At 49.0% G+C, this 22,802-nt stretch overlaps 1 protein-coding gene across 1 annotated transcript in view; it reads left to right on the forward strand.

Moving 5' to 3' along the window:
• LOC146812810 (alpha-2-macroglobulin-like protein 1) overlaps positions 1 to 22,802 on the forward strand; it is a 630,734-nt gene that overhangs the window by 43,570 nt on the left and 564,362 nt on the right. Inside the window, exon 5 of the mRNA XM_085615203.1 lies at positions 20,233 to 20,285. Within this exon, the coding sequence (XP_085471329.1) occupies positions 20,233 to 20,285 (53 nt within the window). The remainder of the gene's footprint in view (positions 1 to 20,232; positions 20,286 to 22,802) is intronic.

Consider the following 22,802-nt stretch of genomic DNA (forward strand, 5'->3'; position numbering starts at 1 on the left):
ACTGGGGGAGAATGTCTGCATTGTCAGTATTCCGTCCATCATTTGTTTGTTGTAACGCTTTTCGCCCTAAGTGGGATGGGTATTCCCAGACGTGGGACCCGTGCTCACTACGCCACTGGAGTCAAGCTATCCTGGCTGATGACGGCTGATAGCCAGAAACCGGTCCTAGGATGCTTGATTCCGGTCCAGGGAAGACATGGCTTGGCAGTTCGGGCTGGACTGTTCCCATGAGGCACAGGGTCAAGACTGATTTGCATATGGCCATGTCTAAACTGGGGTGGTGTAGTGGGCAAAAGAACGATGGATTTAACCCAGATCTCTTGACTGGGGGAGAATGTCTGCATTGTCAGTATTCCGTCCATCATTTGTTTGTTGTAACGCTTTTCGCCCTAAGTGGGATGGGTATTCCCAGACGTGGGACCCGTGCTCACTACGCCACTGGAGTCAAGCTATCCTGGCTGATGACGGCTGATAGCCAGAAACCGGTCCTAGGATGCTTGATTCCGGTCCAGGGAAGACATGGCTTGGCAGTTCGGGCTGGACTGTTCCCATGAGGCACAGGGTCAAGACTGATTTGCATATGGCCATGTCTAAACTGGGGTGGTGTAGTGGGCAAAAGAACGATGGATTTAACCCAGATCTCTTGACTGGGGGAGAATGTCTGCATTGTCAGTATTCCGTCCATCATTTGTTTGTTGTAACGCTTTTCGCCCTAAGTGGGATGGGTATTCCCAGACGTGGGACCCGTGCTCACTACGCCACTGGAGTCAAGCTATCCTGGCTGATGACGGCTGATAGCCAGAAACCGGTCCTAGGATGCTTGATTCCGGTCCAGGGAAGACATGGCTTGGCAGTTCGGGCTGGACTGTTCCCATGAGGCACAGGGTCAAGACTGATTTGCATATGGCCATGTCTAAACTGGGGTGGTGTAGTGGGCAAAAGAACGATGGATTTAACCCAGATCTCTTGACTGGGGGAGAATGTCTGCATTGTCAGTATTCCGTCCATCATTTGTTTGTTGTAACGCTTTTCGCCCTAAGTGGGATGGGTATTCCCAGACGTGGGACCCGTGCTCACTACGCCACTGGAGTCAAGCTATCCTGGCTGATGACGGCTGATAGCCAGAAACCGGTCCTAGGATGCTTGATTCCGGTCCAGGGAAGACATGGCTTGGCAGTTCGGGCTGGACTGTTCCCATGAGGCACAGGGTCAAGACTGATTTGCATATGGCCATGTCTAAACTGGGGTGGTGTAGTGGGCAAAAGAACGATGGATTTAACCCAGATCTCTTGACTGGGGGAGAATGTCTGCATTGTCAGTATTCCGTCCATCATTTGTTTGTTGTAACGCTTTTCGCCCTAAGTGGGATGGGTATTCCCAGACGTGGGACCCGTGCTCACTACGCCACTGGAGTCAAGCTATCCTGGCTGATGACGGCTGATAGCCAGAAACCGGTCCTAGGATGCTTGATTCCGGTCCAGGGAAGACATGGCTTGGCAGTTCGGGCTGGACTGTTCCCATGAGGCACAGGGTCAAGACTGATTTGCATATGGCCATGTCTAAACTGGGGTGGTGTAGTGGGCAAAAGAACGATGGATTTAACCCAGATCTCTTGACTGGGGGAGAATGTCTGCATTGTCAGTATTCCGTCCATCATTTGTTTGTTGTAACGCTTTTCGCCCTAAGTGGGATGGGTATTCCCAGACGTGGGACCCGTGCTCACTACGCCACTGGAGTCAAGCTATCCTGGCTGATGACGGCTGATAGCCAGAAACCGGTCCTAGGATGCTTGATTCCGGTCCAGGGAAGACATGGCTTGGCAGTTCGGGCTGGACTGTTCCCATGAGGCACAGGGTCAAGACTGATTTGCATATGGCCATGTCTAAACTGGGGTGGTGTAGTGGGCAAAAGAACGATGGATTTAACCCAGATCTCTTGACTGGGGGAGAATGTCTGCATTGTCAGTATTCCGTCCATCATTTGTTTGTTGTAACGGTTCATAAGATTTCCCACTAGGCATCCATCAGGTACACCATATTAAAATTACAAATATGTAGAAAATACAGTTGGCAAAGCAATACAATAATTCCTGCTAATAGAGCATTTTGAGGATTACCATACTGCAAATCATTTATTCTCGTGGTTTGTTCAGATGGAACACCGGTGTGAGAAGTTGGCCTGGCATATGCTAGTCGCTAGTTATAGTGGCCACTTGCACCAGTCCAATTCGACTCTTATGGTAGATAGGTTTAAGACAACCTTCTAAAGGAAGCTATCCTAGTGGTAGCTGTGGAGAGCAGCCTTCAGGCTAAGTCTCAGAGGAATGTAAAGCATCTTGTTTTACCTTATAATCTCTTGAATTACCAAATGAAAGGACACCACACAGGTATATATATCAAATATATATGTATTTATTACTAGACACAGTCTACTAATCTCTTAATGAGATTAGAGGCCAGATACACATTCCAATGTCAACGTTTCACAATAAATTAAGCACAAATATGGCTGGAGCCCTAGGGACATACCAGACCATATACTAAAAAAATGGTATAAGAATGTCGACTTGCAAAATGACAAGGCCTGGGGAATCGCTGGGGCTTCACTACTGCAGTGTTAGCAGGTAAGTAACAGGCCCACGGGAGACGCGTGCAGTGTGTGAACACAGCCGCGGGTTCCCTATTGATTACAATGGAGCAAGTCGCGGTTTGATTTTTAAAGGTTTAGGCTACTTCGAGGAAGTCTACAAGCACGCCACTTACAAGGTAAGTACTTCGAGGGCCAACACACACTAGGGCACCGGAGTGCACGAGTTACCTCACCCAGGGAAGCCGGGTGCATAGGTGTCTTTTGGTGTCGGGTCGCGTCGCTGTTTTCTATGGAGACCAAAGAAGACTTGCTGCTTGCGTCGACTGAAGAAGTGTCCGGTGGAATCCAAGGGTGGATTCAAGATGCAGAAGACCTGAAAATTGAAGGGACAGTGTTCAAAGTCACTTGTCAGTGACCGGTGGCCAGGAAGATGGATTACCACAGCTGTCGGGTGATTTCAGGTCGTCGATGGTGTTTTGACTCTTCGCTCACGAGGTCCAGGAAGGATCGTTGATGACCAGCAGCTGGATTCGGAGTATCCCATGACGTCTGCAGCTGACTGCGGTGTTGGCAACCGGATTGGAGCCAACAAGCCTTGGCAACTGCAAGTCTCGTGTAGACTGAAGGAAGTCAATTTGTCCAGACCAGCAAGGTCTGAGGGACTCACCCAGCAAGGGTGAGTGAGGGCAGGCCTGGAGCAACCAGGGGAGCCCTTTGAGTTGCTAAGAAAGTCTTCGGGGGACCCACTAGCCAACGGGCAAGTGATCGCGAAGACACCTCTTCAGGAAATGCTTCACAGGAGCCCACGGTCACTTGGGAAGGGGTAGGCCTCTGATTTTCTCTGTAAAACCTGCTGGAGGCTTGGGCCACAAAATGGTCCAAAGCACAAGTTTGTAGAACGTCGTGATGGGATTGCGCTCGACAATAGTGCACGGTCCCCGGGTATTGCTGTTCCTCGTCACACGTGGGGTCCACTCGCCACAGCTTCACTGGGGACTCACGATGGCCGTCGAGAAGTCAGGAAATCCACTTCCGGGGCAGCAGGGACTTCGAACCCTGGTGGGAGCGGGAAAGTTTGCAGCCGTTGATTAAGGTTTTTTGGTGCCTGCCAAGCAGGGGAGTCACTCCTTGACTCCAAGGGAGATTCTTCTGTCTTCCAAAGGTAGTGGAACGTCGAAGGGCCAGGATTCTTCTTTGTAGAGCGTCGTCCAGGGTTATCTGATTTGCAATGGCAAAGTTTGCTATCTTATAGTGAAGATAGGGGAGGGACTAGCTCCATGACCACTCCTCTAGGAGGGTCAGGGTAGGGGGTGGTTACACCCACTTTCCTTTGTCCAGTTTCGCGCCAGAGCAGGGACAGATAGCCCCTGAACCGGTTTGAGCTGGCATATGCACAGAGGAGCCTACTGCTCCCCCAGTGCAGGACTTCAAAGCACTCTAGGAGTGCACCCACCCAGATCTGGGTAGCTGCAGAGGGGTCCTGCTCATGCAGAGGCACCCCCTCACATAGTAAGCCAAGCACCCTGCCCTCAAGATTGATAGGGCCTGCCATAGGGGTGGCTGATAGGTTTATATGAGTGTGTATGGTGAGATATAGGAACCTATACCTCAGTGAGGAGTGCTAACACTACCTCACACAGGCTGCAGTAGCAGGCCTGTGGTGTCAGATTGAGTCTGCTTCCCAGGGGTGGCATAATACATGCTTCAGCCCCTGATAGGCCTGTGAAGTGCCTATGCCCTAGGTACCTAAGGTACCATATACTAGGGCTCATAAGGTACCACAGTATCCAATCACTAGTGCATCTAATATGCACACCAAGTCGTTTAGAGAGAACAGAGAGACTGGGGCCCTGATTAGCAGGGACCCAGCCAGACTATAGCCGGAAACCAGTGTATACATCAGAAAAAAAGTGGGGGCAACATAAGTGCAGATCCTACTCTCCTACAGCCGGCATCAAACCCTTGCTTACTACAGTAATATGCGAGATTCCATCTAACAAAATGTCTGCCTACAGGCTTTAACAAAGTCTACTAACAATCCACTCATAAAAGCTATTTGCCTTTAAGATATACTTTTCACAAAAAGTAAGTAAGGACCTAAGGAATGTCACATAACGTTTCCCAGTGATCTGATAAGACCTCTATCCTTTACCAATGACTTGACAGTATATATACAACCCAGGCCTACCGAAGTGCTCAGAAACTAGCAACTATCATGCATATATATAAAAATTACAAATACGTACAAGTTACATTTGGCAAAACAATATACAACCCCTCTCAATAAGGCCAAACAAGAATCTTCACAGTTACATTCTACTGCCAGGGTGTTAGACCTGTCAGCCTTTGGCAGTTCCCTCCTCATATTATTATTTTTTCTTGTCCCTTCCCCTTCTCATTTTTCTGTCTACCAAACTTTTTGGGTGCTGATGTAGAGGTTCTGGGCGCTTCACCCTCACTACCTGAGGGGGAGGCGCAAGGTGCTCCGCTGAGGAAAACTAGAGAAGGGAGGTGAGCTTCACAAAATGGTGGCACCAACTGTCACCTCAGCACCTGGACCTTGACTGCCATGGGAGGTTCCGGAACCTTCTGGGCCCCTCTGGCAAGTCAGGCCCAAGGTGATAAATAGAGGTGACAGGTGGGCGGCCATTTTAGAGCAGAGCAGAGCAGCCAGTTAGCCAGGAGTAAGGCACCTGAGTGGGGAGGTGGCTGCGCTAGTCAGGGAGTGACAGGTCTCTAGGCCTGCGGTGTTTCCCTTGCCAGTGATAACCCCCCCAACCTTTTGACCGGTCCCTGGGTGCTGCCAGTGGTTTCAGTTATCCCAGTATCTGGGGAGGACTTGAAGAGGAGCGAAGCCCTGATCCCTTCGTTCTGAGAAAGGGCCATTGCAGGGGGCTAGGGTCTGACAGCTCCACTGTTGCCTGGAATTGTCTCTGTTAACGAAGCTGGGAATGGTGGGTGTGCCCTTGGCCTGGGGGTCCTAACAGTTCCAGCCCTGGTGCGTGAGAGGAACGGCCCCGTGTCACTGCCATCTCCCCTCCTTCCCGAGTGCTGCCCTCTACCTTTGGTTGCCTCCCCAATTGCCGGGTTCCTGTCAGCGGGATATCGGGAAGACTGGAAAGTGCCCCAAACTCACCGCCGCCGCCCGAAGGAGCTGGCCGCCTCGGTCACGTCCCTCGCGTCAGCTGAGGTGAGTCCCCTCCGTGGAGGCACCAGCGGCCGAAGCAGAGTCGAGGAAATTCCTTCCTATCACGTAACGGGGGCGCCGGCCGTGTCATAGGCCTCGCCCCTGCCCTCGTCCTGCCTCCTTCGCTCTTGTCCAGCCTCCTCTACCCCTCGTCATCACTCCCCGCGAGCTGTGCCGCTCTAGCGGGAGTGAAGCGGCTTCAGGACTTTCTGGGCATCGGCGAGACCAGTGCAAGGGCCCCGGAGGGCCGAAGAGCACAGGTAAAATCCCCGGGGAGGGGGGCGGAGAATTCATCAGCTCGGGAGGGCTGCCGAGAAGTCTCCAGTCTCTCCGGAGGCAGCCCCGCATCTGCCTCTCCCCAGGAAAGACTGGGACTGGGCCGCGAGTGCCCGAGGAGACACCGGGAGGTGTGGGACATTGATGGCCTTAACGCCACCTAGCGAGTGAGGCGGGGAAGAGCCATTGGAATCGCTGAAACCCCCCAAGGAACCGACTGTATTATCTGGAAGCCATACGCCAGGCTGCTCCCCTCACAAGGGGGATAAAGCCCCAGTTGCAATGTCCCTATTAAAGCGGGTTATTGACATGTTCTTACTATAATGAATTCATCCCAAAGTATACTTAATGATATGCGCGTACAATGAGGAATTCATGCTAGGATATTCCTAATGTCATGCTCGTCCTAGGAGGGATTCATGCCAGGTTATATTGAATGAAATGTTCGTGCTATGATGACTTTATGCTAAGTAATTTCCAATGAAATGTTCGTGCTATGATGAATCTATGCTAAGTAATTTCCAATGAAATGTTCGTGCGATGATGAATTCATGCCAAGTCAGACTTAATGTTGATCTGTAAGGGCCAGTTGTGTCTTAAGAGTTAGAGGAACGTTCCAAGGAAAACGAAATGTAATGTTTTATGTTGTAATGCCAAAGTGAACATCCGATTTTAATGAGATAAAGTCTTGGAGTATTCTTCAAAGTTTGATCGGTGTAGTGTCCTTTCTTTGGAGTGGCGCTGCGCAGGATTGCAAGCTGGGTAGGATGCAAGCATGAGAGGCCAAGTGGAGATGTAAGTCTGTTGACCTGAGCCAAGCTACCCCCAGGACATAGGTCCAACAAATTGGTGCTCAGCGGTGGGATCCTTATTCACTGCTTGCATCCGCTTAAAAGCAGTTTTGCGCGCATCACCACCTACACCTGATTGTTTTAACTGGAGTTTTCTCCAGATTGTTTTCCTGATTGGGGGTTTTCAAAATTGTCCTGTGTTATACTTCCTTTCTTGGGAAAGTCTTCCAGTGTAAAGTTCTTTTTGACTGTGTTGGGGTCCCACCTGGTAGGATGGAATTTTGAATTGGGTATGCTGGAGGAATATACGGTGGCCCAATTGAAGGAATTCTGCCAGGAGAGGGAGGTTTTCTTTAAGCAGGGGGCGAAGAAAACAGAGCTCCAAGCAAGCTTAAGAGCCTGGGTTATGGCCCACCCTAGCGGGAAACGGGAGGAGGAACCAGGACTAGACCCCCTGGAAGAACCGGAAGTCCTTTTTCCCCCTGGGAGCGGCAATATGGACGTCGGGTCTAGGGCCCCATCAAGAGTGGGTAGTAGCGCCTCAGGGGGGAGCTTGTCCTCTGCCGATCTAGTTGACCAGAGGGAGGAGAGGCAGTTTAGAATGGATCTGGCCCGGTTGGAAAAGGAGAGGGAGGAGAGGAGGTTCCTCCATGAGCTCCATTTAAAGGAGTTAGAGCTCAAAGCCCTTCAACTTGGAACCCCCAGCAGTCCTAATGGTGGCAGCATACCGAGAGAAATCCCGAGAGAGTCCAAGCCCTACCTGCCCAAAGATGTAGTTGCCAGCTATGGTGTCGGGGATGACATTGTAAAATGGCTGGCTGCCTATGAGGTCTCTAAGAGCCCATGGGGTCCCCGAAGCACAGTGGGGGGGTGGCCTATATAGGTATATGCCTCCGGTGGGGAGGGATGCCTTGTTAGCATTAGAACAGTCAGACCAGACCAAGTACCCCATCATGAAGGTAGCCCTAGTGAGGAAATTTGGGCTGACCCCTGAAAAATTCAGGCAGAGGTTTCGGGGCAGTCAAAAGTTGGCCACCCAGAATTGGGTGGACTTCTTGGACTATGCCAAGAAGGCCTTAGAGGGCTGGGTGCAGGGCAGTGAGGTCAAGGACTATGAGGGACTGTATAATTTAATTTTAAAGGAGCACCTCCTCGAGAAAAGTTTTCCGGAGCTGCATCAGCACCTGGTAGACAGCAAGCTAACTAATCCCAGGAAGCTTGCAGAGGAGGCGGATATCTGGGCGAGTACCCGGGTATCCTCAAAAGGGACTGGAGGGAATTTCCAAGGGGCTGGACAGGGCACCCCCCAGAAGAAAGAGGGGGGCGACAAAAAGAGGGAGTTCCCTAAAGGCCCCCAAAAGAGTTCACAAGGGAGGGGAGTAGGATTCCCTCCTAAGGTTGGCCCCCACAAACCCCCTTATCCTGACCGTGGTCAGCAGCCTAGGGTTGTCCGATGTTATGAGTGTGGTGAGGTTGGGCATTATAAGGGGGATGCCAAGTGTCCCAAGAGACCACACCCTCCCATTGGAGGAAAAACCCCTGGGGTGGCGAGTGTAGTGCTCGGGGAGGAGTTGCCCCTAGATAAGGGAGGTGAGTGGGCAGGGCTAACCTTAGTGTCCTTAGGGGATTGTGAGATGGTTCCTAAGACCCAGGTGCCCTCGAATACTACTAAGTACAGGCAATGGGTCACCATCAATGCCCAGAGGGTGGAGGCTCTGAGGGACACAGGAGCCAGCATGACTATGGTAAGGCGTCAGCTGGTGTCCCCAGAGCAGGTGGTTCCCAATGTAGTCCACCCGGTTGTGATGGCTGACAACCGAGAGGGTCACTATCCGGTGGCCCAGATTCCCTTTGAGTGGGGAGGGGTTGCGGGTCCTCTACGAGTTGCGATAAGCCCTGCCATGCCGGTCGACTGCCTGTTGGGAAACGACCTTGAACACTCGGCGTGGAAGGAGGTTGAGTTCAGGGCCCACATGGAAATGTTGGGGACCCCTGAGTGGACGTGTGCCAACACTCGGTCCGTGACTGCCCGAAGAGGGGATTCACAGAGGTTGGAGCCTGGGACAAAGGCCCAACCAGCTGCCGGAAAGGGTAAATGGGGACGGGGGAAGCCTGCCCTGGCATCTGACCCTCCACAGGTGGATGGGGCCACTGAAGTGGTCCCGGAGTCTACGGAGGGGGATGTAACTTCCCTGGAGGGCTTACCGACCCCTGCAGATTGGCAGGTGGAGGGAGGACCTACTAGGGAAGAGTTTTGTCGGGCCCAGAAGGAGTGCCCTACCCTTGAGGGTTTACGGCGGCAGGCCGAAGCCCAGGCAGCGGGTAACGATTCGGGGAACTTCCACATATATTGGGAAGATGGACTCCTGTATAGCGAACCCAAGGCTCCGGTGCATGGTTCATCCCGGGCCTTGGTAGTTCCCCAGCGTTACTGAGCCTTCCTATTGGGACTGGCTCACGAAATACCCTTGGCAGGACACTTGGGACAAGACAAGACCTTTGCTCGACTTGTCCCTCATTTTTACTGGCCTCAGATGAGGATTACGTCCGATACTTTTTGTAGGACGTGTGTAACCTGCCAAGCTAGTGGGAAGACAGGGGTGAAGCTGAAGGCTCCCCTGGAACCACTGCCTGTCGTTGGTACCCCCTTTGAAAGGGTGGGCATCGACATTGTCGGGCCATTGGATCCACCAACGTCTGCCGGTCACAGGTTTATCCTGGTTCTGGTGGATCATGCCACACGGTACCCAGAGGCTATCCCTCTGAGGACCATTACTGCACCTGCAGTGGCACGGGCCCTTATGGGAATTTTTACCCGGATGGGATTCCCCAAGGAAGTGGTGTCGGACAGAGGTACCAACTTCATGTCAGCCTATATGCGGGCTATGTGGAAAGAGTGTGGAGTCACTTACCGGTTCTCCACTCCTTATCACCCCCAGACCAATGGTCTGGTGGAGAGGTTTAACAAAACCTTAAAGGGCATGATCCGGAGTCTGCCCGAGAGCCTGCTGAGGAAATGGGACGTCCTCCTACCTTGTTTGCTGTTTTCTTACAGGGAGGTACCACAGAAGGGAGTGGGCTTCAGCCCCTTCGAGCTGTTGTACGGGCACCCTGTGCGTGGACCCCTCAGCCTGGTGAAGGATGGATGGGAAAAGACTCCCAGAAAACTTCCCCCGGATGTGGTGAGCTACATGCTGGCCTTTCGTAGCCAAATGGCTAGGTTGTGGAAGCAAGCTTCTGAAAACCTAGAAGCCAGCCAAACGGTAATGAAGGAATGGTATGACCGAAACTCTCACCCGGTGGAGCTGGAGCCTGGCCAGAAGGTGTGGGTGATGGAGCCTGGAGAGCTTAGCGCCCTCCAGGATCGCTGGTCGGGCCCCTTTGAGGTGGTTGAGAAGAAGGGCAAGGTTACCTACGTGGTAGATCTTAAGACCCCCAGGCAGCCCCATCGGGTGCTCCATGTCAACCGCCTCAAGCCTCACCAAGAGAGACCCGAGGTCACGTTAATGATGGTGACTGATGGGTCAGAGGAAGAGGAAAGTGAACCTCTTCCCGATCCGTTTGCGTCCCAAGAGAAGGATGGGTCGGTGGAGGGAGTGATCCTTTCACCATCCCTAACTCCTGAACAACGGAAGGATTGTCGCCAGGTACTGGAGCAGTTTGCGACCTTGTTCTCATCTGTGTACCCATGATGTGGACACAGGGGACAGCCCACCTGTGAAGTCCAAGTCCTACCGACTGTCGGATAAAGTGAAGGCTAGCATCCATGGAGAAGTTACCAAGATGCTAAAGCTAGGAGTGATTGAGCCTTCAAGTAGTCCCTGGTCCAGTGCGGTGGTACTGGTACCCAAAGCTGCCCCACCGGGCACTACCCCAGAACTCCGGTTCTGTGTGGATTACAGGGGACTGAATTCGGTGACAAAGACAGATGCTCATCCTATCCCGAGGGCGGATGAGCTCATTGACCGGTTGGGAGCTGCCCAATATCTCAGTACCTTTGACCTTACATCCGGGTACTGGCAGATTTCCCTGACGGATGGAGCCAAGGAAAGGTCAGCCTTCTCCACACCCGAGGGTCACTACCAGTTCTGTGTGATGGCCTTTGGGCTCAAGAACGCCCCTGCAACGTTGCAGCGATTGGTGAACCAGGTCCTCTCTGGAATGGAAGCCTTTTCAGTTGCGTACCTGGATGACATCGCTGTCTTCAGCCGCAGCTGGGAGGACCATTTGTGTCACCTTCAGGCTGTTCTTCAGGCTTTGCAGCAGGCAGGCCTGACGATCAAAGCCAGTAAGTGCCAGATCGGGCAGGGGTTGGTAGTGTATCTCGGTCACTTGGTGGGTCGGGGCAAGGTGCAACCCCTCCAGGCCAAGATCGAAACCATCATGGCCTGGCGACCCCCCAAGACTCAGACAGAGGTCCGGGCCTTCTTGGGCCTCACTGGCTACTACCGACGCTTTGTCAAGGGATACGGTACGATCGTAGCCCCCTTGACTGAGCTCACTTCCAAAAAGCACCCTCGACGGGTAATCTGGACCGAGGGATGTCAACAAGCCTTTGACACCTTGAAAAAGGCCATGTGTGCGGCACCTGTTCTCAGGGCCCCTGACTTCGCCAAGGAGTTCATCGTCCAGACAGATGCGTCGGAGCACGGTATTGGGGCAGTGCTGTCGCAACTCAATGACGAGGGTCTAGACCAACCGGTGGTTTTCCTGTCTAGGAGACTACTGCCCCGGGAACAGCGGTGGAGTGCAATTGAGCGGGAGGCTTTTGCGGTGGTGTGGGCTCTGAAGAAGCTGCGGCCATACCTGTTTGGCTCGCACTTCCTGGTGCAGACCGACTACCGGACCCTCAGGTGGCTGATGCAAATGAGGGGTGAGAATCCAAAGCTATTGAGGTGGTCCATCTCCCTACAGGGAATGGACTTTAGGGTGGAACATCGCACAGGAGTGGACCACGCCAATGCTGACGGTCTCTCCAGGTATTTCCGCCTTAGTGAAGAGGACTCCCAAGGGGTTGGGTAGCTCTCCCCACTTTCAGCTGGGGGGGACGCGTGTTAGACCTGTCAGCCTTTGGCAGTTCCCTCCTCATATTATTATTTTTTCTTGTCCCTTCCCCTTCTCATTTTTCTGTCTACCAAACTTTTTGGGTGCTGATGTAGAGGTTCTGGGTGCTTCACCCTCACTACCTGAGGGGGAGGCGCAAGGTGCTCCGCTGAGGAAAACTAGAGAAGGGAGGTGAGCTTCACAAAATGGTGGCATCAACTGTCACCTCAGCACCTGGACCTTGACTGCCATGGGAGGTTCCGGAACCTTCTGGGCCCCTCTGGCAAGTCAGGCCCAAGGTGATAAATAGAGGTGACAGGTGGGCGGCCATTTTAGAGCAGAGCAGAGCAGCCAGTTAGCCAGGAGTAAGGCACCTGAGTGGGGAGGTGGCTGCGCTAGTCAGGGAGTGACAGGTCTCTAGGCCTGCGGTGTTTCCCTTGCCAGTGATAACCCCCCCCAACCTTTTGACCGGTCCCTGGGTGCTGCCAGTGGTTTCAGTTATCCCAGTATCTGGGGAGGACTTGAAGAGGAGCGAAGCCCTGATCCCTTCGTTCTGAGAAAGGGCCATTGCAGGGGGCTAGGGTCTGACAGCTCCACTGTCGCCTGGAATTGTCTCCGTTAACGAAGCTGGGAATGGTGGGTGTGCCCTTGGCCTGGGGGTCCTAACAGTTCCAGCCCTGGTGCGTGAGAGGAACGGCCCGTGTCACTGCCATCTCCCCTCCTTCCCGAGTGCTGCCCTCTACCTTTGGTTGCCTCCCCGATTGCCGGGTTCCTGTCAGCGGGATATCGGGAAGACTGGAAATTGCCCCAAACTCACCGCCGCCGCCCGAAGGAGCTGGCCATCCCTCGCGTCAGCTGAGGAGAATCCCCTCCGTGGAGGCACCGGCGGCCGAAGCAGAGTCGAGGAAATTCCTTCCTATCACGTGACGGGGGCGCCGGCCGTGTCATAGGCCTCGCCCCCGCCCTCGTCCTGCCTCCTTCGCTCTTGTCCAGCCTCCTCTACCCTCGTCATCACTCCCCGCGAGCTGTGCCGCTCTAGCAGGAGTGAAGCGGCTTCAGGACTTTCTGGGCATCGGCGAGACCAGCGCAAGGGCCCCGGAGGGCCGAAGAGCACAGGTAAAATCCCCGGGGAGGGGGGCGGAGAATTCATCAGCGCGGGAGGGCTGCCGAGAAGTCTCCAGTCTCTCCGGAGGCAGCCCCGCATCCGCCTCTCCCCGGGAAAGACTGGGACTGGGCCGCGAGTGCCCGAGGAGACACCGGGAGGTGTGGGACATTGATGGCCTTAACGCCACCGAGCGAGTGAGGCGGGGAAGAGCCATTGAAATCGCTGAAACCCCCCAAGGAACCGACTGTATTATCTGGAAGCCATACGCCAGGCTGCTCCCCTCACAAGGGGGATAAAGCCCCAGTTGCAGTGTCCCTATTAAAGCGGGTTATTGACATGTTCTTACTATAATGAATTCATCCCAAAGTATACTTAATGATATGCGCGTACAATGAGGAATTCATGCTAGGATATTCCTAATGTCATGCTCGTCCTAGGAGGGATTCATGCCAGGTTATATTGAATGAAATGTTCGTGCTATGATGACTTTATGCTAAGTAATTTCCAATGAAATGTTCGTGCTATGATGAATCTATGCTAAGTAATTTCCAATGAAATGTTCGTGCGATGATGAATTCATGCCAAGTCAGACTTAATGTTGATCTGTAAGGGCCAGTTGTGTCTTAAGAGTTAGAGGAACGTTCCAAGGAAAACGAAATGTAATGTTTTATGTTGTAATACCAAAGTGAACATCCGATTTTAATGAGATAAAGTCTTGGAGTATTCTTCAAAGTTTGATCGGTGTAGTGTCCTTTCTTTGGAGAGGCGCTGCGCAGGATTGCAAGCTGGGTAGGATGCAAGCATGAGAGGCCAAGTGGAGATGTAAGTCTGTTGACCTGAGCCAAGCTACCCCCAGGACATAGGTCCAACAATATACAACCCCTCTGAATAAGGCCAAACAAGAATCTTCACAGTTACATTCTACTGCCAGGGTTTGTCAGAGTGGGGAACCACATTGTTCCTCTAGCATACGATGGTAATCCGTGACTTTACACATGACCAAATACCTTCCTACAGCCTGTAACATAGAATGAAAAACTATCCACTGTTTGAGCCCTACCTGCTTTCCCCTATGCTTTTGAATAAATAAGCCAGACCCGCTGCCTTTGTAATAACCTTTCATCATAATAAACAGCCCAGACCTATGGCATCATGAATATCATTTCCCTGCACACCAAGCAATCCTATAGCTGTTATCATTGGCTTGTCACCATAGCCAACTCGATCCTACTGCACTGCGCACAAGCTTTCCCACAAGGTAACCATCGGGAAAACAGTTATAAAATGTCAAAATGTATTTGAAATTACAGTTGGCAAAGCAAAATAGATTCTTTTCTGACAGAGCATGACAAGAACTCTAACAGTGCAAATTCATGGTTTGTCAGGCAGGTAACCAACCCACAATCCTTGCCTACTAAGGTTATCAATGAGAATCCATATAACTTTTATAGCTGGATTGTCACTGTAACCAACTTAAGCCTTTTATACTGATCGTAAGCTTTCCATCAGGCAATCTTATAGTATACAGTCATAAAAGTACAAATGTATGCAAAATTACAGTTGGCAACGCAAAGTACTATCTCTCCTAAGAGAGCCAAATACGGATAATTGTAGTGCGGATCGTCTATGCTCATGGTTTGCTCAGATAGGCCACCAGCACCAAAACACTTACCTACGACAGAAATTTGTAAAATTCCATATAACAAAGTATTAGCCTACAGGCTTTAGCACAGAATAATAATTCATCCTTAAAACCCTATCGTCTTTAACGCATGCTTTTCACAATAAGTAAATCAGTCCTACTGACTTTGTCGTAACATTTCATAATAAACAGATGAAACCTGTTAAATCTGCCATGCTTTTCCCAATGAACTGGTGAAGCCTTTACTCTTTAACATTGGGTTTACATTTTATCCAACACCGGCTCGTTCAAGTGCACATAGACTGGCAACCATCATACATGCAGTTATAAATGTACAAATGTGTGAAAAAATACAGCTTACAAAGCAATATACAACCCGTTTAACAGGGCCTAACAGGAATCAGGGAGCCAGTATCAAAACCCTCGCCTACTCCCGTAATCGGTGAGATATCTGTCTGCGGCTCCTCCATTTGAGAGGAGGAGCTTCGCCCCACAAACCCAAGAGCTGAAATATAAAATAGTAACTACATTTTATTATTACCATTTTATTTTTCAGCAAACCGTCCAAACTAAGTGTCAGGACTGGGTGGGGCCAGCGCTGCTGTGTGGCAGCAGCAGGGAGCTGTGAGCTTTAAAATGCGCATGTCTGTTTGGCCGGCCATCTTGGGACGGCCAGCCAGACATGAACATTTTAAAGTTCTTTGACCTAGCTGATTTCGGACAGCTGGATAAGAGAAAGTTCAGGCCTCCAGTGTACTTAGGAGCAATGGGAGAGCCTGCTCTATCCAATCCTGGCACTGCTTTCATGCTGTGAACGCAACACCAGGATTGGGTAGTGCAGTTTCCTGCATCAGGAGCTTCCTGAAACACACCTGAGGGAGGAGGATGTCGCACTGCGGAGGTAAGTGAATATTTTTCTTTTTTTTTGCTCCCCGCATCACCACCCTCGGTACAAGCCATCAGCCACTGCTTATTATGCAGCGAGTTAAAATATTGTAGCAAGGTTCTGAAAGGAACAGGATACAAGGTTCCACTCACAATTAGGTCATACCTCACAAGGCGCACAATAATACAATTCGTCAAGGAAAATCACACCTAATATTTGAATCAATTGCTAAATAGCACTGAAGTTTTACAAAAATCTTTTATTATTAAAAAACTGGTTACAATGTTAAAATGTCAATACACCTCCTGTCTATCACAGTTTTATACAAAACAATTCATAAAAACAATAAATGTAAAATCCTCAATCACAATCAGTTTACACAATATACTATGACATAAAAAGAGAACAATGGTTAGACAGTATACTTTGTCTTTCAAAGGAACATATCCTATGGGACAGTTTAGAAACCTGGCCTGGATACACTCATTTTCATATCTGTAGGTCCAAATTTTCCCTTGGATTATGTACAATGATGTGTCGACGCATTTCGATGGGTTTGATTACTATTCCATCTTTATCAAGACAATAGTTAATTCGTTTCTCTCTGTATTCCTTATTGTATAGCTCGGTTTATATGCCCTGTATAAAGCAAGTGTATATATAGAGACATTTTTGTTTAAATTACACTAAAATGCTAATTAAAATGGCAAACACAGTCAACAAAAAACCTTATCTTTTATTATATTTTGCTTTGTTATGCACACCTTTAAAAACCAATTAAGCACCACTCAAAAACCACAATGATTCTACACGATTATTGTATACATGCACTAAAACAAATCTATTTACACCATTTGTAAATATACTGTGCCTCTATCTATATAATGTTTAATTCATTGGAGAATCATGAGTCACGTTTCTATAGTCAAAATGTCTAGAAAGAGAAGGGGACTATTTCTTTTGACCATAAACTTAGATCCACCTTACATCACATTACATTACATCTGCCGCATCAAGGTGCACTGTGGTATGATTTTATCAGAACTGTTCCATCTCAGCATTATCGTATACTTATTGGGTTTCCAAATGGCCAGTTTCATACCAGCATGACAGGCATTTTAATATCTTGTCTGATACAAAAATTAGGAAAATCATTTAAAGCCAGTATTTTTCCCCTTTTCAGTACATACTTTACACAGTGAATGTAAAACACTTAAAATATATTCTAGGTAAGAAGGAAAACACTTAAAATATGTTTTCCATCTCCCTTAATGAGCCCTGACTGATAATTAAAGTAAACAAAGCCAGAAAACCCATGTTAAAAATGGATACAGATCTTTGCAGAATGTTAAAGCGTGAACAGATGGCGGGAATCTTTCTTTAGAAAAAGAGACAATCCTATCTTCTAAATATGTCATAATAATAATATAATATATACATCTGTTTCCAGGTATTGTAACTCCTTCCTCAAGTATTGTGATTGTAACTAATTTTACCTCGTGATATTATCCTGGTGCCCCTCGTTAGCTCTACCGTTCATCTGGGTGTTGTCTTATTCTTTTGAGTTTATCTCGTATTTATCCGGTAAAAACTAAGGGATTGATTACGTGTTTGGTGGTAAAAACCATCAAACTTCTACATAGGACTAATACCAATTCCACGTGCGAGTCCTATGCGAGTCCTATTGCATTGCAAATGCTTGTTACAGTGGGTGTCAAATGGCAGTGTTCACTGTTCGTCACAGCAGGGTAAACCGTCGGTAAGGGACAATGAAAAAGTTTAAATGATCCCCATACCATAGGAGACAATTCCTATGGGTTGTGGATCAATAGTTTTTGATTTATCAAAAACAAACTCCTGCTTTGGGAGTTTGTTTTTGTAAAACCAAAATCATGTTAAAAGTTGACAAACATCGAGTACCATCTGTCAAACTTTTAACACATTGGCAGGGCTGTAATTGGAGGTTCCTGCCAATGACTAGAGATGTCTGCAGGGCCAGGGATAGCTCTAAATGCAGAGGAGGGACACTCTTTCAAGGCAATGAAGTAGAAACTGCACTACACACTTTAAATCAAGCCCTATGTTTGAGGCACAAAGTTTGTTGGTAGCAAACATGTATTTGCTATCTTGTCCCCACTGCCAGTATTGCTTGGTTGAGTTCCAAACTAAAAGAGTACAACTATAAAATAAAACTTTGTCCCAGGAAAAAGAAATGTCACAACAGACTGTTTATCTTGCCTTCTTGTAGCAGACAACTCTCCATGTGGTCAGAACAAAGAAAACATTGGTGTTATCTCTGCCAAACAAGAAGTAGGTGATATTACAGATTTGGGTGTGTCAGAAGCGGAATGGATGGAGGCTGCTCTCACTAACAATGGTCCAAAAATATAATAATAAAGGTTAATCTTCCCAAAAATGATTGCTCAGATCCATGAATGTTTACGGCCATGTTGCAGAAGAGCTATGCCTGGAAGGAAATCTATTAAAGAGGAATGGTAGATATGTCACCCTAGTGGGAATAAGGCAAACAATTCTGAAGCATGGTCACCTGAGTTTTAATGCGCATTTCTGCATTACAAAAACATACTGAGTATGCACCTTTGGTGCCCTGGCATGGACTCGGAAACTGACAAGTGGGTGAAGTCTGCATGAATTCCAACAAGAATCCAAAAACAGTGTTTTTGTCTATGGCACCTGTTGAACAGCCATCTTTTCCATGCCAGAAAGTGGTTCTGCATATTTGAGACTCGTTCTTGACCATGCAATCTTATATGCAATTTGCTTTAGTATTAATTGTCTACCATTTTAAATGACTGGAAGTTAAATTTGGGGAACATGTAAACGCAGAATCTGTCATCATTATGTTAGATGCATGCACTGAGGCTTTAGTCATTGACAATAAGAGGCAGTTCTGTTCCGAAGAAATGAAAAGTTTTTTGGGAGGAGTATAACATCAAACACATAACCTCAGCATTATATTATCCACAATGCCATGGTCAAATAAAGCATTTGAACAGATATCTTAAAGACACTGTGAAATAAGGCCTGTGTAAGGACCAGGCTTCAGCTCGAACCGTCAGAAACAGGTTATAGGCTTATCCTAGCACACCATATAAAGGGTCTCATTACAATGGCGGTCATCGTTTCGGTCACAGGAATGTCTGACAAGGAGTCAGACCTCCTGACAGCACAATTACAATATGATCGCCGTACAGGCAGTCGTAGACATGCCTCTGTCTATTGTGGCTTGTGCTGCGGACTGGAAAAGGGCCACAGCACAAGCCGCAATCGAACAAGGGATGTTGTCAAACATCCATGCCCCGTGTGCCAGGCACCATGTGGTGCCTGGCACACAGTGCCTGGATGTTTGAGGGGCACCACATGCGTTCCCTTGGCCTCATAACGGAGGCCCACCGGGGCCCTGCTAGGGGCCCCCAAGGTCCCTTTACATGGTGCTGGAACCACCATGTAAAGGCTGAGGGAAAGGGACAACCTAATCTCTAAAACGGTTCCTCCACAGGCAGCGCCCCCTTTGTAGGGATTAAGCTCCGACCGTTGCTCTGATGGGCACCTTAAGCCGGTTGGAGATGGCGGGGTTTCCCCCAGCCCAAATCACTCCGACTGCCGGCATTATCATCCTCTGAATGTCAGACAGACCGCCACTGATGGCCTGTCGGCCCAACATCCTAATCGGACACATAGTCACTGGCACATCTCTTTTTGCTATGCTCAAGGAAAGAATTCCAGGTTCAGAGGTGTATCCTTGGTGGATAAATCAAGCTAATAAATTGAGGAAGTTCAGAGATCATGTCTATTCAAAACAACTAAGGTCGAAAGAGCTCTATGGTATCAAGATCAAATTACATCCGGAAACCATGAAAGTAGGAGATTAGGCTGATATACACAAACCAGGCGTGGTACCAAAAGGCATTACTAATGTTGTCCATCTGAGGAAAGTTGTGAAGCCAAAAAGGGTAGGGTAATACCTTCAGATGGAAGCTGTTCAATCATGGGAAGAGTGGGGAAATATTGTGGCATGAAAATTCCAACATTAAAAATGACAGCACCGAGAAAGGGACTGAGGAGGATCACGGTAACTTCTTGATCAGGTTCAGACAGTGGTTTAGCCAATGAATATGTTTATTATTCGCAGTTTCAAGATATTTCTCCACAAACCTCAGGTATCAGCAGGCCAACTTCCAAAGCATGGATGATGGTGAATCTCTGGCATCCAGGAGCGATAGACATGCCTGACTTCGCAAACCAAATCCGAGATTTGTAGAAGTGTTTTTTCATAGGGGGAAAGATGTATTATATATTGAATTCCATAAGACTATATTAATGTATCTCTGTAATTGGGCACAGCTGTTCTGTATTGTACTGCCTTCATATTACATTTTACTTTTCCCATGTTGAATTTCCGTTTCCTGTTCCTTTCCCCCGTGTAGTGTTGGTATGCTCTGAACCTTCTGCCCTGGGGATTCCAAACAACAGTTTGTCTGCTCCTGAGGGGGTAGCGGTGCTGATGCCATGAGGTGTTTGCTTGGGCTCTCTCTTACGTTAAACTGCGAATTTAGATATGACCAGTGCAGTATCTTTGGTTGTTATAGAAACCCATACCATGAGAATAAGAAATAGTAGAAGGACTCTGTAGCTCATACAGGAAATGCAGTAGGATTTGACTGATTTCCTTATCTTTTTTGTGTTTTCCAGTGAAGTTCCGAATAGTTGCTCTGAAAGAAGATTTTGTCCCCTCGTATGAGAAGGTAAGTGCCGCAGTCTGGCCAAGTGACAAATTGCAATTATTGGCATTGGAGCACGTGACCATCGCAGGTTTCAGCCAGACTATGACCCCTGTAAACTTTCTAATCGTCACTGCTTGGGGTAACCAGCTGAGTTCATATGGTATGAATGTATGACATTACAACGTGTACTAATACCACAAATGCCATAACAACGCGGGTATCACTACGCAAATGCCATTACAATGAACTACCATTACAACGCAAACCTTAACCACGCATATGCCTTTACCACGCATGCCATTACAATGCAAATCAATGTGTGGTAAAGGCATACACGTGGTAAAAATGTTTATGATATGTAAAAATAAATATCTATATGTGAGTGTGTGTGTATATATGTATGTTTATATACACTCACATATGTATATGTATACATATAAATGTATTTTTTTATAAATTCATTTTTTAACCCCCATACCACCGTAAAACCCTAAAACGCCCCTTCCCACCCAAAAAACTAAACCCACCCTAAACCCTAAAATCACCCTTCCCACCCAAAAATCCCCATACCCCCTTAAACCTTAAAATGACCCTTCTCACCCAAAAACCCAAACCCGCCCTGAACCATAACATACAGGCGCACTTCAATTTCTCCAACCCAGCTGTATTCATATCCCGGTTCGAGGAAAGCCACAAGCCACACAGCAGTGTGTGAGCGGCAGAGTAGGCTGCTCAGACCAATCCTGGTGCTGCTCTCCCAGCAGGAGAGCAGTGTCAAGATTGGCTGAGGAGCCGCTGCCTTCCCAGAGACTGCTGGGAGAGCGCAGGGGCAGTCAGAGGCTGCGGGGAAAGGTAGTTTAAAAAAATTATTATTTTGCCTTCCCCGTCCACGTTTGCCCACCAGTCAATTTGTTCTCCGCCTCTCCAACGTCGTGTTGTGGCAGCCGCCACTGGAACAGATTGAAACCTACAACAGAAGGAAAAGAGATTATAAAATGTATGTGGTGGAGGGAGGCAGGGGGAGGCTCCACCCACGTTGGGGATGGGCCAATGGATCCACTGGAGCTGAAGAAAACAGTCATAGAGAAAGCAAATAGGTCTGACCGTGGCAAGCGGGTGCATTGATTTTTTTTTGTTCTTGGCAGCATTTGCTGTAGAATAAAAAGAAGATGAAAAAGAAACTATGCCACCATCAAAACATGGCGTCCATATGCTTATAGCTACATTTTACTTTTAAAAGGAAATTAACCATTGTGTATCATTTTAACATAACAGTGCAGTTGCTTACTAGCAGGCAGAGGTACTCAAAAGATGTGTCAAACCCTTTTTTAGTTTTAATATCGATCACAAGAAAATATGATCGTTATTGACTTAAAGAAAAAAAGTATTGCTTGGTTTGAATTACAGTATCATGAAGCCCTAGCTCAAACACAAAAGGGTGATTTAAAAAAAAACGGAGAAACAATCAATGGTAAAGTCTGAGCCCATCAGTCATGGCATTGAATTGCACATCTTTTTAGGGGGATGTGCTAATGTGATCTGGTAAATGCTCTAGCTCCAAGTGAAAGAGAAGCTGGGGCTGAAGAAAATTGACCCATTGCCCCATGATGTATGCAGTGGTGGGCAGAAGCAAAACTTGAATGACAGTCGAACAGACCATTAAATAAAGAGCGTGGACTCGAGGTCCTTATATCTATTTATATATGCATGTATTCTTTAACTTAGGAATGTTATTGATTACCTGAGGCTGACATGACTTACAAAGCTGTCTATACACCAGGTTCAAAAAGAGTAGGAATTGGCCACAGTACGGCAAATCTCTGCCCAAGTTAATGTTCCATTGTAAACAGTGCAGGAGCTGTGAATCTAGACGTGCAGTGGTCTCAGGTGCAGGCGCAGCTAGACATGATGGGAGCTCACTATGTGAGTGACAGATTGAGTAAATTGATTGTTTTGTAAAAAAAAATCCAAGGGGCGGAGCCAAGATGGCGGAGGGAGCAGACGTCCTGCTCGAGAGCTCCCGCTACGGATCACTGCAGCACCGGCCTGTAGGCCGTCATTAGCGCAGACGGTAACCCCTGGGGCAGCCTGTTGAACCCTGGAACCGGGGGGGTCACTGCGGCGACGAAAGCGACGGCCGCAGCTTCCTGCCGACGAGACGGGGAGTTGATCGGCGAGGGCGGCGCCTAGGCCGCTGAAGCGGCCCGAGACCAGCGCGGCGTTGTCGGCCTGCCGAGTGAGGGTCGGCTGCCGGAGACCCGGGGGCTGCGACGGCGGTGAGTGGCTAACCTTGGGAGCTGTGGCCACAGCGGAGTTGCCGAGAGCGGAGGGGGAGTCCGGAGTGAGGCGGGTGCATCGGACGTCGGAGCGTTCTGCGCTGAGTCTGCCCCGGCGAGGCCTCAGGACCAGTAGTGGCCCGGTGCCTGGAGAGCCGGAGGTGCAGCTGGAACGCGGACCCGGGCGAGGTTTGGAGGCGGCCCCGGGGGGGTGAGCTACGATATGGAGTGATCCGTTGGCTGGCGGGGCGCCGTGGGACGA

Source organism: Triturus cristatus, chromosome 7 (genome assembly GCF_964204655.1).
Source record: "Triturus cristatus chromosome 7, aTriCri1.1, whole genome shotgun sequence".
Taxonomy (NCBI): domain Eukaryota; kingdom Metazoa; phylum Chordata; class Amphibia; order Caudata; family Salamandridae; genus Triturus; species Triturus cristatus.